Here is a 17,122-nt window from a genome sequence, read left to right as displayed (position 1 = left end):
TCCTACTTCCGTAGTGATACTGCCTCGGAAACCCAAGGAGGGGTCGCTATGAGTCGGGGCCGACTCGACGGCAAATAACAACAACAACAACAGGACTTGCAATACAGTGTTGAATAGAAATGGTGATAGATACCATCCTTGTGTGGTTCCTGTTTGTAAGGAGAATGGTGTCAGTCTCTCTCTCTCCATTGAGAATAATGTTGGCTTTTGGTTTTGCATATATGCCCTTTATTTTAGGTTGAGGAATTTCCCTTCTATTCCAATTTTGCTGAGAAGTTTGTTTTTGTTTTTGTTTTTTTAATCAGGAATGGGTGTTGGAGTTTATCAAATGCTTTTTCTACACTGATTGATATTATCACTTGGTTCTTTTCCACATGGATGACATTGATTGTTTTTTTAATGTTGAACCATCCTTGCATACCTGATATGACCCCCACTTGGTCATAATGTATTATTTTTTTGATACATTGTTGGAGTCTTTTGGCTCGGATTTTATTGAAGATTTTTGCATCTATATTCATGAGGGATATTGGTCTATCATTTTCCTTTTTAGTCAAGTCTTTGCTTGCTTTTGGTATCAAGGTTATGCTTCCTTCATAAAATGAATTTGGGAGGATTCCATCCTCTTCTATGTTCTGGAATAGTTTGAATGGGATTGGTGTCAGTTCTTCTCTGAGCATTCAGTAGAATTCGCCAGTGAAACCATCTGGGCCAGGGCTTTTTTCTGTTGGTAACTTTTTTATGACCTGTTCAATTTCTTCTATTCTTACGGATCTATTTAAATATTCCACCTCAGTCTGTGTTAGTTTAGGTGAGTAGCATGTTTCTAGAAATCTGTCCATTTCTTCTAGGTTTTTCAATTTGTTGGAGTATAGTTCTTCATAGTATCCTTATATTATCCTTTTAATTTCTGTTGATTCTTTTGTGATGCCACCCAGTTCATTTCTTATTCATGATATTTGTATTCTCTCCCTCTTTTCCTTTGTTAAATTTGCCAGTGATTTGTCAATTTTATTCATCTTTTCAAAGAACCAACTTGTAGTCTTGTTGATTTTTCTATTTCTGTTTTCTGTTTCATTTATTTCTGTTTGAATCTTTTCAATAAAATTGTTTTAAAAAGTCATAGTCGTAGTCTGGAGCATTCCCTAACCTGAAGGTCATGAATTAGAGCCATTAAATTGTTTGCAAAATTTTTGTGTGGAACATATATGTGTATCTTTTCAGAGATAGGTTCGTAAGTTTTTTAATGTTTCTTTAGTGATAGGACTCCAAAAATAAAATAAATTAAGATCACTTCTCACCGACTTTGGTCATGTTGTCAGAAGGGACCAGTCCCTGGAGAAGGATATCATGTTTGGTAAAACCAAGCGTCAGCAAAAAAGGGGAAGACTCTCAACAACAAGTATTGACACAGTGGCTACAATGATGGGCTGAAGTATAGCAAGTATTGTGAGGATGGCACAAGATCAGACACTGTTTTATTCTATTGTATATAAGGTTGTTATGAGTTGGAATTGACTCAGCAGCACCTAACAACAACATTATTGAGTCACTAAGTAGGACCATGGTACTTAGCAATTGTTGTAACATAACATATAGAAAACAGAGTTGGATGAATTGACTTTCTTGATTTTTTGTTAACTCTTTACCACCCCACATTCCAATTTATTTGTAAATGTTTAGGTAGTTTGGGTCTACTTATGTAGACAGTACAGGATGTAGGAAAGTGCTTGGTACATAATAGACTCTCAGTAAATAGTAATGATGAACATTATGAAAAAACTTGACTGTGCCTAACAGACTAGACTCATTAGCAAAATTTAAGAGCACTGATTCTGGAGCTAGAATAACTGAGTGTGAATCCGACTTCACTAGTTTCTAACTGCATAACTTAGGGCAAGTTAATTAACTTCTCTGTGTTTCAGTTACCTCATGGGGTTATTGTCGAGAATCATTACTGTTGTTAGCTGCTATCGAGTCAGCCCCCAACTCATGATAACGTCATGACAGCAGAACAAAATGCCCAGCCTTCCACCATCCTCATGATTGGTTGCAGACCATTGTGATTCATAAGGTTTTCATTGGCTGATTTTTGGAAATATATCACTAGGCCTTTCTCCCCAGTCTATCTTTGCCTGGAAGTTCCTGAAACCTGTTAAGCGTCATTAAAAAAAAAAAAAAAAAAACTCACTGCCATCATGTCAATTCTGACTCAGAGTGACCCCCATTGGGTTTCCAAAGCTGTAAATCTTTACGGAAGTAGATTGCCCAGTCTTCCTTCCATGGAGCGACTGGTGGGTTTGAACCACCAGCCTTCTGATTAGCAGTCAGCTGCCTTAGGCACTATGCCACCAGAGCTCCCTGGAACATAATAAGGGCATAGTTATTATTATGCCAGCTGTACCACAAAAACACATGTATACACATAGTCATAATATTATGAATTCTTAAATAAATCTAATGACATTATTCCCCTGTTTCAGAGACTTCCCCATAGCCTTCATGATAAAGGTCAAACATTTTTATGGAATAAGATTCTTCACAGTGTAGTCTCTGCTTTTCTCTACAGTTTCAGCTCTCACTGTGAGACTTAACATCCAGCCACACCAAACCACTGACAGTTTCCCAATACATAACACATTCTTTGGCCACCAGGACATTTCACACGCCACCTGTGCCTGGATTTCCCCTCCTTACACCTGCTCATCCTTTAAGACTCATCTTAAGTTTCATCTTCTTACTCCTTCCCTAAGAATTCTCTCATCTAATCAGTGTGCTGCTTCTCCTGTGGGCTTCCTTAACACTTAATATGCCGTCTGGGAGTCAGCTATTTGATTATCTATGTCTTCCCCCCCACCCAAGACTATTAACTTACTGAGAGCAGCCTTGTTATTATTTGTCTTTGCCTTTCCAGCATCTGGTACAGTGCTTGTTACCTAAGCAATCAGTGCACATCTGGTTAAGTGATTAGATGGACTGATAAAACCTACGATGTACTGTTAGAGAACAATTAATTCCTTTTAACAGGATTCAAGACAGATGAAAAGGAAATACTTTGTTTTCATGCAAGTGTTTTGCCAAAGACTTGAATTTTTCAAGTGTTTCAGCTGAAGGTTAAATCAAGTGAAGTCTACATGGTACTTTGATGTAGCTTTAAAAGTTCAGAGTGAAACAAGTGTGAAGTGATTTATTTCCTGTAATTGGTCATAAATTTACATAAAAAACCAAAAAACCCACTGCTGTGGAGTCTGACTGATAATGACCCTATAGGACAGAGTAGAGCTGCCCGCTGGATTTCAAGGCTGTAAATCTTCACAGAAGCAGACTGCCACATACGTCTTCCACGGAGCAGCTGGTGTATTCAAACCAGTGACCTTCTGGTTAGCAGCTGAGTGCTCTAACCACTGTACCACCAGGGCTCCTTAAATTTTCATAGAACCCGTGTATTCCTGGCCTTATCACCATTGACATTAGCGTAACTTCTAAGTAATGTTAATGGTTTCAATTTTGTCAAGATGTGTCAGCTGCCAGGAAGAGGACCTTCAATGGCAGTTTCATTTTGTTTGCCCAGAATGCTAGATAAATCTAAGTTTGCAGTGTGTACTGTAGGAAGACTTTAGCAAGAATTTTTTGTAAATGACTTTATGTCTTCCCCCTCTCTTCTCTGATAATAAATGTACAGGGTCATTATCTTCAATTCCACTTTCCTTTTCACTTTTTTCACTTATTAATCTGGGTATATATGTTTTTCTTGTTTTAGAAAAAAAAAAGTGAGTTTTAACTATTGCATTTAACATTTTATATAGAATCTACATTTTTAAGTGTATTTTATCCTTTTTTTAATGATTTACTTAGCTGAAAGCTTAAAACATTTCTAGCAATGTCTGTTTAGTATTATTTCAAGAAAATTGATTTTTTAACTTTATTTGATCTTCCAGTATTATAGATTTGCATTTTTATTCTTGTCTATGTATTGCAGTGATCAAAAAGTCATGACCTCCAATTGATTGCTTTTATTGGTTTCCTGTTCTTATTCACTGGAAGTCTTTTTTTGGTTTGTGTGATTGTTGCTAGTTTTACTCTTTGTCATGTTTACAATTCAGTTTTTGAAGAAATGAACAATTGAGGATAAATTTAACATCTCAAGTCCTATTTACTTTTTTTTTTTTTTTTTTGAAAACTACTAAAAGTATTCTATAAGGAGTCCAAAGGAGCTCTGGTGACACGGTGGTTAAGGCATTCGCTTGCTAACCAAAAAGATCAGCAGTTCAAACCCACTTGCCTCTCTGTGGGAGAAAGATGAGGCAGTCTGCTTTCATAAAGTTTTACAGCCTTGGAAACTCTTTGGAGCAGTTCTACTCTGTCCTACAGGGTCACTTGACTTGATGGCATTGAGTTATAAAAAGTCCAACAGTATTACTGACCACACTCTGGTTTAGGAAAAAAACAAAAAGTAAACCTCCAAAATTTAAAAGTATAAATCTAAGTGGTTATTGGACTTGATATCCATCTTCCCATAGAAAGTATGATGTATGAACCCAAACCAAACCTACTGCCATTGAGTCTATTAATTTTAAATATCATACATCACTTACAGAAACATTAAAGGAGCTCTGGTGGCATACATTTAGCTTAAAAACTATAGTTCTCTGTTTTACAAAGATTGATTATATAAACCCAAATGTACAAATATGAGCTTTTATAATCTGATATGACTCAGTCTTGGAAACTTACTGCAACTGTTTTGCAGTTCACTTGGTATCACATGACTCACTTCAATGGTTTAAGCCCTGTCTATTAGTGATCAAAGTTCATTTGGTTAGGGGTTTTTTTTGGTGTATGGATGACTTTTTTCCACTTTGTTGTGGATTTATTGTCTTTCAAAATACCCAATGTAGTCCTTCCTCTTACTTTTTTGAATCTCAGAAAGTGGTAGCTGTCTACACAATTCAACCTCCACTCACACAGAGAAAAAAAAAACTTGAAATAATACACATGGAAGCACTTTTCATTGTAAAGCACCATATAAATATAAGAGTTATCATCAATTCCATTACCCCTACATTTTAAATTTGATGAAGGATAACCTATTGTGTCTCTAAAATCAATTGTAAAAACCCTAACTTCCTCAAGTTACCAATATCCAATAATGTGCTGAAAGAAAGCAAACACATGGAGAACATGTAATGATCTTTGTGCATATGAACACTTGCTAGGTGATTATATTTTTTTAGTACATATTTCTCTATTAGTTATTAAGAAGCTATGTTTAAAGACTACTAAACTCTAAAACTATAAAGCTTCTCTTCTTTACAAAAGAAACTTTTTAACATTCGGTAGTTTAGCTAATAAACGAGACTAATGAAAATTTTGAAAAATATTTATGTATCCTAATGATTATGGAATCCTTTGGTTTCAAAATAATCATCCCTGCAAGTTTTTTTCTGCTTAAATTTTCAGTAGTAATTTATATGTGAAATAGTTACAGTAGTCTTTAATAGTCTTTTTTAGTGTTTAAATTTTTACTATTGTACAGTTAGAAACTGCTGTTTCCTGTCAAAACCTACATCCATCAGTCTATGAGCATGACAATTTCCTGTTTTCTTATTAACTCTACTGCATTTTGTACTTTATTTTGTGTAAGTTGTATAATATCTTCATTTATCACTTTCCTTTCCTAATTACTAAGTACATTTTGGGCCAACATTGTATAATACATGCAGAGAAACCAGAAATCTAATCTCTATAGATAGTGAGATGTTAAGATTTTGTTAACTTTTAAAGTTGTGGCAAGTGTATCAGAATATCTTTTAAAGTTGTGGCAAGTGTATCAGAATATCTTAATATTGCTTAAATAAATTCTACATGTTTTTAATTTTTCACTCTGTTTCTTAATGCATACCATGATGAAGCAGTCCACATCAGGTAAGATGCACTACATTATTTGGGTCTTGTATATTAGCGCTCCTGTCTGTACACTTAGCATTATTCTCATTCAGAATTTAGAAGGATGTGTGTGTGTACATATATATATATATATACACACACACATATATACATATATATATATATATACACACACACACACACACATATATATACCAAAAAAAAAAAAAAAGTCACTGCTATCGAGTCAATTCCAACTCATAGTGACCCCCATTGGGTTTCCGAGACAGTAAATCTTTACAGAAGTTGATTGCCCCATCTTCCTTCCACAGAGTGGCTGGTGGGTTTGAACTGCTGGCCTTCAGGTTAGCAGCTAAGTGCCTTATCTACTATACCACAAGAGCTCCATATATGTATACACACACACACACACACACATTATATATGTACACACATATTTACATATATAGATATATGTGTACATATATGTATATATATGTCATTTGGTATAATATTTATGCAAGTATTTATGCCTACTGATTTATTTTAAAATGCTATAAAAATTATTTAAAGGTAATATTTTAAACTAATGTTTAATATCAGATTACTGGGAAGCATAAAGGAAATACTTTTAAAAGTAAAGGAAGGAGTTTTTCTGTTTTTGGTTTGTTGTTAGGTTGTTTGGGGGTTTTGGTCTGTGTGAGTATAACTACTTTATTACTGTCAAAATACTCAAACTACAAGTAAAATTGAAAGCATAGTTGAGAGATTTTATTAATGGCCTTACTCATGGAATACAACCAAACAAATCATTGAAACTGACAAACTCAGTATATACAGTGGCAAATGTTTATTTTTAGAATTACACCTGGCCTTGTTCCCCAGAGATTTTGAGGCAGTTTATATGGATACATATGATACAAAAATGACAAAAAAAAAAAAAAAAGTTAAACCAAATAGGATTGCTGATACTTGACTCTTTCATTTAGAAAAATGGCAATATCCTATGGTTTGAACTAAAAATTAAAAAGAACCAATTCAATGGGAAAATCTAATAAAATCAAAGTTGATATTAGTGCACAAAATAGCATGCAGTATCAAAATGGGTTGTATATTGGGCTCTAAGCCAAAGCAAAGTAGGGAGCATAACTATCTTCAAGATTTATAATGAGCCCTGGTGGCATAGTACCTAAGGCATTTGACTGCTAACCAGAAGGCTGGTGGTTCAAACCCATCAGCCACTCCTCGGAAGGAAGATTGGGCAGTCTACTTCTGTAGAGATACTGCCTTGGAAACCCAAGGGGAGGGGTCACTGTAAGTCAGATTGACTCAACAGCAGTGAGTTTGGTTTTTTTAGTTAGACAAAACCAAACCAATTGTTATTTTCCTATTTCTAAGCTTTGAAAGAAATTTCCCATGTGGATCCATGTGAAGAAGACAGGAAAATGCACTGGACAGGAAAGTGTCAGGTTGATGGCCTAACATCTAAGTAAGAGCAATTTTATGATGGACTGAAACAGTGGAGCCAATATATAACTCAGTGATCATATAGTTAGAACCAGAGGTAAAATGTAGAAGTACTAGTGGAAGAATGAATGGCAATTAATTACATGTCTTGCCCATCAGTCTTCCATAGATATCATTCCTTGGGCTTTTTTATTTAGTAGACATTTTTATTGAAGTATAAGATATATACAGAAAAATGCACAGATCTTAAGTGGCCAGCCTGATGAATTATCACAAATATGAACACATGCATTTACCACCTGGATCAAAAAGTAGAATACTGCCAAGAGTTCAGAGGCCCCCTCATCACTCTTCCCACTTAATACCTACCTCTTATCACCTCACTTTTCTGAACAGATCAGGTCTGCCTGCTTTTGAACTGTATATTAGTGTAATCATACAGAATAAATTAGTATGCACTTGGCTTCTTCCACAACATTAAGATTTAGCCATGCTGTGCCATGTAGTAGTTGTCATTCATTTTGTTACTGTGTGGCATCTCATTGTATGAATATACCATAACTTATTTATTCCTTCTTCAGTTTATAGACATTTGAGCTATATCCATTTGAGATTATTATCAGTAAAGCTGCCATGAACACTCTTGTGAGTGTTGGTAGGTGTACATTTGCTTATTTCTTTTGTGTATATACCTGCTGCTGTTGCTGTTGTTTGCCATGGAGTCGGACCCGACTCATAGTGACCCCTCCTTGGGTTTCTGAGGCAGTATCACTACAGAAGTAGATTGCCTAACCTTCCTTCTGAGGAGTGGCTGGTGGGTTTGAACCTCCAGCCTTCTGGTTAGCAGTCAAGTGCCTTAGGCACTATGCTACCAGAGCCCTTGTGTATATACCTAGAAATGGAATTTCTGGGTGACAAATAATTTACTGTTTAAATCAGGACATGTTTGAGAATGAAAATAGGACACTACTAATACTTATCTGTAACAACGGACATAAGCCAGGATTATTCTAAGTATAGGATATGCAGGTGTTCAACCTTAGCAGATACTTTCAAACTGTTTTCCAAAGTGCTTATTCCAGTTCACACTCCTGTCAGCAGTGTGAGGAGCCCTGATTGCACAATGGTTAATGCCCTTGGCTGCTAACCAAAGCACTGATGGTTCAAACCCACCAGCAGTTTCTTAGGAGAAAGATGTGGCAGTCTGCTTCTGTAAAGATTTCCAGCCTTGGAAACCCTATGGGGGCAGTTCTACTCCATCCTGTAGGGTCGCTGTGAGTCGGGATCGGCTCGATGGCAGTGGGTTTGGTTTTGGTTTTGATTTGTTTTTTTCTTGTATAAGTAGTGCACAGAGTTCCTATTGTTCCATACCTTCACTACCATGAATATCCAAGATTGTATAGCTGAAAATTCAATGTTGTAGTTTCTGTTAGAAACATGGAATGAAGTTATTCAATATGGCAAGTTTAAGGATATTCATTCATTTGTTTTGACAGACCAACTGGTAAAGTTTCTCTTGTAAACATTAAGGAGTCTCTTGTTATAATCACTTTGGAAAATGGTTTGTCAATATTTACTAAAAGTAAGCATACGTATTCTCTATGGCCCAGCAAGTACACATTTTGGTGTATCCTCACGATAAATGAGTGCTTATATCCACCAAAAGATATGTTCAAGAATGTTTATAGCAGCATTATATGTAGTAATCCCAAACTGGAGACAATCCAAATGGCCATTAACAATTCAGTGTATAACTTGTAATATATGCACATGCTGGAATAGTACACAGAAATGGAAAAGCATGAACTACCACTATACATGCCAACATGAATGGATCCCACGGACATAATGTGGAATAACAGTAGCCAGGCACAAACGAGTACATACCATATGATTCCTTTATATTAAGTTCAAGGACAGGCAAAACTGTTCTATGGTGATCAGAATAATGGTTACCTTTGCGGATGAGACACTGGGAGACAGCAGAAGGGACCTCCTCAGGTATAGGAAATGTTCTATAGCTTGACCTATAGCTAATTCTATAGCTTGATCTGGATAGTAGTTTTGTGAGTATATGCACAAGTAAAAGTTTATCAATGTATGCAGTTAATCTGTGTACTTACACTGTAAGTTTTAGCTCACTTTGAAAAAAAAAAGAGCCTCAGCATAGGCTTGAAATGGGCATAATCTCAAAATTTTCTAAGGTAGTTTTGTCATTATCACATTGTGACCGTGAAAAAATAGAAGACTACTGATTTTAAGCATTGCCGTTTCTGATGAAGTAAGGTGAAAAGTAGTTTAAATTTCTTTGTTTCAACTGATGAGACATGTTGTTTTGACATTTCTTATGTAGTACTTGGTCTGTACTAAGTGAACACAGTCTTCCTAAAATGTGAATCTGATCACTCTCCTGCTTAAAATATTTTAGTGGCTCTCTATTGCCATCAGGTTACCAAGCTTAATAGCATGACTGCTTAACTAGGTCCTTCATGAGTGAGCCCTTTCCTACCTTATCATTTGTCGCTCCTAATCCCACTACCTAACAACTAACATTAAACTGCTTCTCAGTTCCTCAGACCTACCATGCACTCACTCACCATGCACTCATTCAAACACATGCTGCTTTCTACCTAGTGAGTCTTTTCAGACATGTGACATGTGATACTTCCTAACCAGAAAGAATAATTGGTGTAGACTCAACCATTCTTAGAGAAACCAGGACCCTATTCAGAGTCCTAAAGTGGTATATTTCATGAAGGGGTGTGTGTGTGTGTGTGTGTGTGTGTGTTTTAAAGTACCTGAATTTCCCAAGAGCTGGTCTTCTGAGAGCTGTCTAAACTGGAGCACTATTATTTATTTATTTATTTAATTTTGTTGTTGAGGCTATGTAGTTACTATTGTTTCATATAAGGAGCTCTGTTTAGGGCACTGGACTGCTGACCAGAAGGTCAATGGTTCAAGCCCACGAGCTGCTCCACAGAAGGAAGATGAGGTGATCTACCTCTGTAAAGATTTACAGCCTTGGAAACCCAATGGAGGTCACTCTGGGTCAGAAATGACTTGGTGGCAGTGAGTTTGGTGTTTTGATTTTTTTTTAATTGTTTTATATATTCACTAACAACATACAGCACATACACCAATTCAGCAATTTCTAACATATACAATTCAGTGACATTGATTATATTTTTCAATTTGTACAGCTGTTCTTACCCTCCTTTTCCAAATTATGCCTCCCCAGATAACATCAACTCACTGCCCCCTAAGTTCCCTATGTAATCTTTTGAGTTGCTGTTGTCAGTTTGATCCCATATATGTAATTCTTGAAAGAACACAATGGTAAAGGCAGACATTCTTTACTAATTAAGCTAAACTATTGTTTGTTTTAAAGAAGACTTAAACCTTAAAGATTATCTGAGGACAGTAGTTTGAGGGGTCCATCCAGCCTCAAGAAAGGCATCAGAAGGTCTGGAATCTGTGAGAATTTGAAAGTCTCCTCTGCATTTTCCCCCTTTTGATCAAAGATTCTTATATAGAATTCTTATATATAAAGTTCTTATATATAAAGTTCTTATATAGAATTTTATAAAATTCTTTAAATAAATATATTTATATTGTATTTATTTAATATATTTTATATATTTATAAAATATATAAAATTCTTATATAGAATCTTTGATCAGAACATGGACTCCAGACTTCCTGGAGCCAGAAGGATGGATGAATCCCTGAAACTATTGATGTGGCCTGAGATAATAGCTAAAACTTGAGCCAAAAATACCCCCTGAAGTCCTCTTAAAACTAAACAATAGTTTAGTTAAACTATTTTAAAATATCTGCCTCAAACATTATGCTCTTTTTAAGAACTATATGGGATCAAAGTGACAACGATCACTCAAAAGATTAGATAGAAAACTTAAGGGGCAGTAAATTTAGTTAATGTGGAAGGAGCAGCTCAGAAAAGGACTGTGAGAATGGCTGCACAGCCTGAGGAATGGAATCAGTGTCAGAACTGTACATGGAGAAACTTGATCGGTGGATATTTTTGCTGTGTATATTCTCAACAAAAAAATAATTATTTTTTAAATAATATATGATTAAATAAAAATCAAAAAGCAGTATGTGTAGTGACTAGTCCATATTTGAAAAGTAAATATATAAGGTTAGAAAATCATCTAGAAGGACGTATTAAGATGTTAATGGTGATCATCTCACGATGTGGAATTGCTTTATTTTCTAAATTGTCTTTAGTTGATGCGTTGCTTATGTAGTGAAGATGTAATAAAATTATATTGAAGACAGTTTTTGTTAACAGTCATCCAGTAGTTTCTTATACTGTTAAATTTCTCTATGAAAATGCTCACACAAAAAGAGGTTCCCAAAATTATTGATCATTTTGTGCATACTTGTTCATGGTTTACTGTCAGTCTTTGATATTGATCAGTGATTGAACAGCCTGCTTCTCAAACAAACAGAAACAGAAAACTGAGAGACTAACTGGTCCCTGCAACCTTGATTTAACACAACTAAGTTAAAAACTGTATTGGTGACACCAGCTTCTCAGTAGAGGCTTCCTGTAAGAAGTGGGGCAAGGGAAGCAGGAAGGACTTCTCAGTTTTAAGTTTATACTTTTGTTATTGTTTGACTGTAGATTGGGGGTGAGGACAGAGTTGGATAGGCAGGCTAGAGTGCCCACATGTGTGTGGAGGAGGCCTGTCATGTAGAGAAGGAGGCAGTGGGAAAAGAAGGAGGTGGAGGCCGTAAGCTACTCCTGGGAGTTCCCATTTGGACTCTTGTTTTGGACCCTGTAAATCTTAGCAGGACCGCTGAGGACAGCAATGGCATGGCTTAATAAAATTCAGATATGATTTATGATTTACAGAGGTTATTTTTATTTATTTATTTAGTTAGTTAGTTCTTTCACTCTGGCAGTTAAGCAGTTGGGTTTTGCCTGATTTGCCTTCTTTCAAATATTTTGGTGGAACAGACCATGAGTAATAAAACATCCCAGTGTTAAGCAGTTAGAAAGTAAAGAGAGACCCACAGAGGAACATGTTTTAATACTAAATTGCATAAGAAATCTCAGAATTATTAAATTGACTCTGTTAGCCCTTCCTGTGTTTGAGTCATTTGATTGCTAAAGCACACACGTAGAACAGCTTCAACCTGAAACAGTGATTTGACACTCAACAGAGCGAAGTAAAAAGGGACTAATAATGGCAGGTTTAGGGCAGCACAGTGGAAACCTCCTCCTACACAGCCCCAATTCCTCCTCCTAGAACAGTTCCCCAAATTTGCTTTGAAAAACTACACACAGTCATTGCCTTGGTGAGATTGTGTTTAAGTCCCCTCTCCTGGCGTCCCCTAGCCAAGGAGTGGGTGGACACCTGATCTAAGTTAAACCTGTCAGCTAATCTTGACATAAGGAATGCAAGTGGCTTGGGTCAGTTTATCATAAATGTCCTTCTGTTGCTGTCACCTCAATCCTGGGGGAAGATCTAGTTCTTGCCCACTTACCTCTTCACTTTCTCTTTAGCTCTTTTTGGCTTCTGTTTTTTCAGTTAATGCCTTTTTTTGCCTAAGGTAACTGAGTTTGTTCCTGTGGTTTCAAGCCAAAGAACACTAAATGATAGATGCAAACTATTGGAAAGCAAGTGTAGGGCTTCTGAGATTCATTCTCATTTAACTAAAAGCTTGGCTTGGTTATTTCTTTTCTTCATGTTTTTAAAAACTATTTGTAATTACACTTAATCTGTGCCGTCTTTTCAACTAAACGTCAGGCACATTTCACAGATGGATATTAATACATGACTTTATTTGTAGAAAATTTAGAACTCTTCAGTTTTATCAGTGGTCCCTTGCCTTCATCTTTTTCTTCTCTCCCCCACAAAGCCCCGCCATGCCTTTGCCATCCTGTATCAGCAGTTTCCAAATGAAGATGAGCTAGCTGGTTATCTCCTTTGAGGTTGAGAAATGACCCGCAGCCTAGAGTTAATTTTGTGTAATATTTGAGGTTGCTTGTTACAGATGATATGAAGTTGCAGTGTTTAAATTGCAATAAACTTTATTAGAGCAAAAGAAAGTTACAGCTTTCCAAACAGTTGGGAAGGTGTAATCCCACTGTCATATTCCTCCTTTATAACAGCCAGAAAGAAAGAAGACATGTGTTGCCTATTATTTCTTCAAAGGGTCTGGGGAAAAAGAGAAAGGAAGATACTAACTGACTTCATTTAACACTTGGAGCTGTAAATCATGTGTTGTAATGTGATAATAGGATGTTGCATCAGAACGTGGCAGTTACAGTGATATAGTGAGTATCCCAACCGTGAGGAGGTCTTTGTGGTGCTCCGTGCCCTTTTCCTAAAGATTGAACTCCAAATTTAGATCCCATCTGCTCTTCTAAGGAGGAAGGTGTTACTTAAATTACAATTTACCTCACTCTAATTTTATTCTCTTGGGTCTAGGTCATGAGACTCTCTTTTTGATTGAAGGTTTGCTTAAGCAGACATCACGGTACTGAGGTCTCAGAGTCCCTCTTGTTCCCTGTTACCACATTCAAGCAGGGACATGCTCAGGTTTCTTCACTCCTTCCTGGAAGTCTGTCGGGAAAGCTGGGAGGCATTAGAGCAAGGCTGTAATGTCTTTACTCTCAGAACCGTTAGTTTTGAAAGTGTATGTAATATTTCCTGAATATTTCACTTTGCCTTTATCTCAAGAGTTGAAAGATAGAAAGTGACTGAGAAACAAGGTTGGATGCTGACAGTAATGATGAGGGTATATGGAGTATGTCAGCAAGATTCTTGATAATTCAAGGTAGAATATTTGATACCTAATTTTTTTTTTTTTATTGTTGGGTTTTGTTTTTTTGTTTTCTTTTCCACTCTTGCTTTATTGTGGGAGAAATTTATTTATGGCGTGTAGGAGAAATTAAACTAACGACAGAATATCACAGTTAAACTTTAAAACATAAGCTCTTAAGAACAAGGCTAATGTCTTAATTGGGAGCTCTGGTAGTGTAGTGCCTAAGGCACTTGACCATTAACCAGAAGGCTGGAGGTTCAAACCCATCAGCCACTCCTTGGAAGGAAGGTTGGGCAATCTACTTCCGCAGTGATACTGCCTCGGAAACCCAAGGGAGGGGTCACTGTGAGTCGGGTCCAATTCAATGGCACATAACAACAACAACAATGTCTTAATTATGTTAGTGGAAGTAAAGGACCTATACTGTTGGGGGGGGGTCTTGGAGTTATGAGGGAACATGGTCAAAGAAATAGCAGATGATGAAAAGAAATCACCTTTATTACAGATAAAACTGTTTTTGGAGAATGTGGTTTAGATGTGTGACAATGAGTTTTCAGTATTGAACTCTGGAATTAGTCAGATTTGCCTACCTAGTAGCAGGTAGCATTTGACCTCCACAAGCCTCCCCTCATGAGGGATGAAGGAGCTGAGCAGTGCATGTCATTTCTCTCCCCTGTTCCCTGGTGAGAGAAGTCAGCCCCTTACCCCTGGGGAGAGAAAGAGAGAGCGAAGACAAAAGTGTCATGCATGACAGCCACTCCTCCCACACACAAGGAAACATGAATGAGAAGATACATTCCTGCCCTTTCAGTGGGTAATAGTTGTCTGGTCGTCTTTGCAATATTATTACAAGATGGAAAGTTGTAAGAAACGTCAATGATTTGTAAATTGTTTTCATCTTTCACAGGGTTTTGGAGATAGCTCTCGAGATAGACAGTGTGCAGTGTGTGTGATAGTTAAAAGTATAGCCTTTAAGCCTCTATCTTCTAGAGCCATACACTGAAATATTCACAAGTGAACTGATAGAATGTCTGGTGGGATTTGCTTCAGAAGAATCCAGGGATGAGAGGGGTAGAAGGTAACAAGATTGTGATGTGTTAAGTTATTGAAGTTAGGTAATGGGTACATGGGATTCATTATATGATAATAAAAGGTTCAGTTTGAATCTAAACTTCTATTAGCTGTGCGTCCTTTTAGCAAGTTATTCTACCTGAGTCTCCATTTCCTCATCTATAAAATGAGGATATTAAAATCTACCACTTAGGACTGTTGTGATGATTCAGTTACAATTGCATATTTAATATGCCCATTATATAACACAAGGGAGGTGCTGAAAAAAATGGCCTGCCTTTTTCTTTTTTACTCTTGCTTTCTTGTGGGAGAGAAAAATGGCAACTGTTATTTATTGTATCTATAAATCTCAGTAGATCAAGGTGTCTTCTTCCTTAAACGTGAAACATTTGCATGTTTGGTGTGTGGGTGTTTTTCCCCCCAAGTCAAGTATATTAACTTGGATTTTGTTTTAACAGCTCAGGTGCCTAAAAGGCCAGAGGGGTTTCTCAGGCCAACCGCCTTTTGATGGAATCCACATTGTCAACCATATAACTGGAGATGATGAATCATTCCATTCTTCCGATGAAGACTTCATAGATAATTCCTTAAGGGAAGGTGGCCTTGATTTTCCTTTGCACAGAAAATCTGGCCCGATGTCCTTGGACCCCCCTGTGGCAGATGGAAGTGAGAGTGAAACAGAAGACTGTGTGTTGGAGACCAGAGAGAGTACTCGAGTGGCTCAAAGGAAGCAGGCTCCAAGAAGAGAGTCATACTCGACCACTGTCTGACCATCACTGTGGCCTCGACTGTAGATTTCTTCAAGGGATCTGTTATCATACTGTTAGGGGTTTGGGGAACATAGGTGTTTCATATGTACATATATAGATACACATATATTTTACAGTCTTATCAACCTTTTTATCTTTGCCAAATCTTCACCTTTGACTTACCATTGCCATTCAGTAGACTGGAATATGGTTAAAGGTTCTAACAGTATTACTGAATATTAATTTTTTTTTTTTTTTTAGAAAATGCAACAATGTCAATATAAACCATTTTGAAGTTCAAAAATATGGAAAATTGAATAGTCTCAAACAAAACTGCTCCTGTACAATATTTTATGCTCAGTGAACAAACTGTATATTTCTGCTTATCAATTTCTTTTCAGGATGGCTGTCTACAAACATTTGACCAAGACATACATCTGATTTACCTTATGTTTTGTGGATTTTCTTTTTTTTCCGCCCATTAAAACCACTGTGGACCACTAAAAGCTTCCAAATACATAGCCTTTTTCTGTATAATTTTATAAACACAGATCAATGGTTATCTGTATTGATAGCTTAAAATTTTGTTTCAATTTCTAATTTTTATGTGAATAAGATGCTTTCATGTGTTGCTTACTGGTAAGAGTAGTGGGATAAGGTAACTACAGATATATTGTTTATTTGTACATATTTATAAATCTGCACTATCCAACATTGACCATCATTTTATATGGGGAACATTCATGTTGTAAAATGACTGCTTCCCACATTCTAACAGGACTTCTGTAAATAATAGGTTAAAATAAAACCAAACACTAATATTTTAATAGCTTTAGTATTTTGCTTAGCATTCAACACTAGCAGCTTTATAACTTAACTGATGCTTGTTCAAAAACATTATTGATGAAATCTCTTTTACATCATGTGATATACATTTTTCATGATTAAAGAAGTCATAGCACATACTACTTAGTGCTAATATTCTACTAAATGTAATTTAAGCAATGGTCCAACAATTATAACAATAATTGTGTTTGCAAGTAACCTTTGAACATTATCTTCAGAGCCTCTAGATTCTAATCTATAGATCTATAGATTAAAGCCATAAGAATCCTTTCCTACCAATGCTTCCTTTTTTTATCATTTAGCCC

At 36.4% G+C, this 17,122-nt stretch overlaps 1 protein-coding gene across 1 annotated transcript in view; it reads left to right on the top strand.

Annotated features, from left to right (window-relative positions):
* The window catches only part of EVI5 (ecotropic viral integration site 5), a 300,060-nt gene extending 284,068 nt beyond the window's left edge, over window positions 1–15,992 (top strand). The window contains exon 19 of the mRNA XM_042780297.1: window positions 15,681–15,992. Within this exon, the coding sequence (XP_042636231.1) occupies window positions 15,681–15,992 (312 nt within the window). The remainder of the gene's footprint in view (window positions 1–15,680) is intronic.
* Window positions 15,993–17,122: the final 1,130 nt, after the last annotated feature.

This window comes from Orycteropus afer, unplaced genomic scaffold, assembly GCF_000298275.1.
Source record: "Orycteropus afer afer isolate SDZICR_OR568_19922 unplaced genomic scaffold, OryAfe1.0 scaffold00033, whole genome shotgun sequence".
Classification (NCBI taxonomy): domain Eukaryota; kingdom Metazoa; phylum Chordata; class Mammalia; order Tubulidentata; family Orycteropodidae; genus Orycteropus; species Orycteropus afer.
The sequence above is the reverse complement of the archived record's forward strand: the minus strand, read 5'-3'. Positions and strand labels throughout refer to the sequence as shown.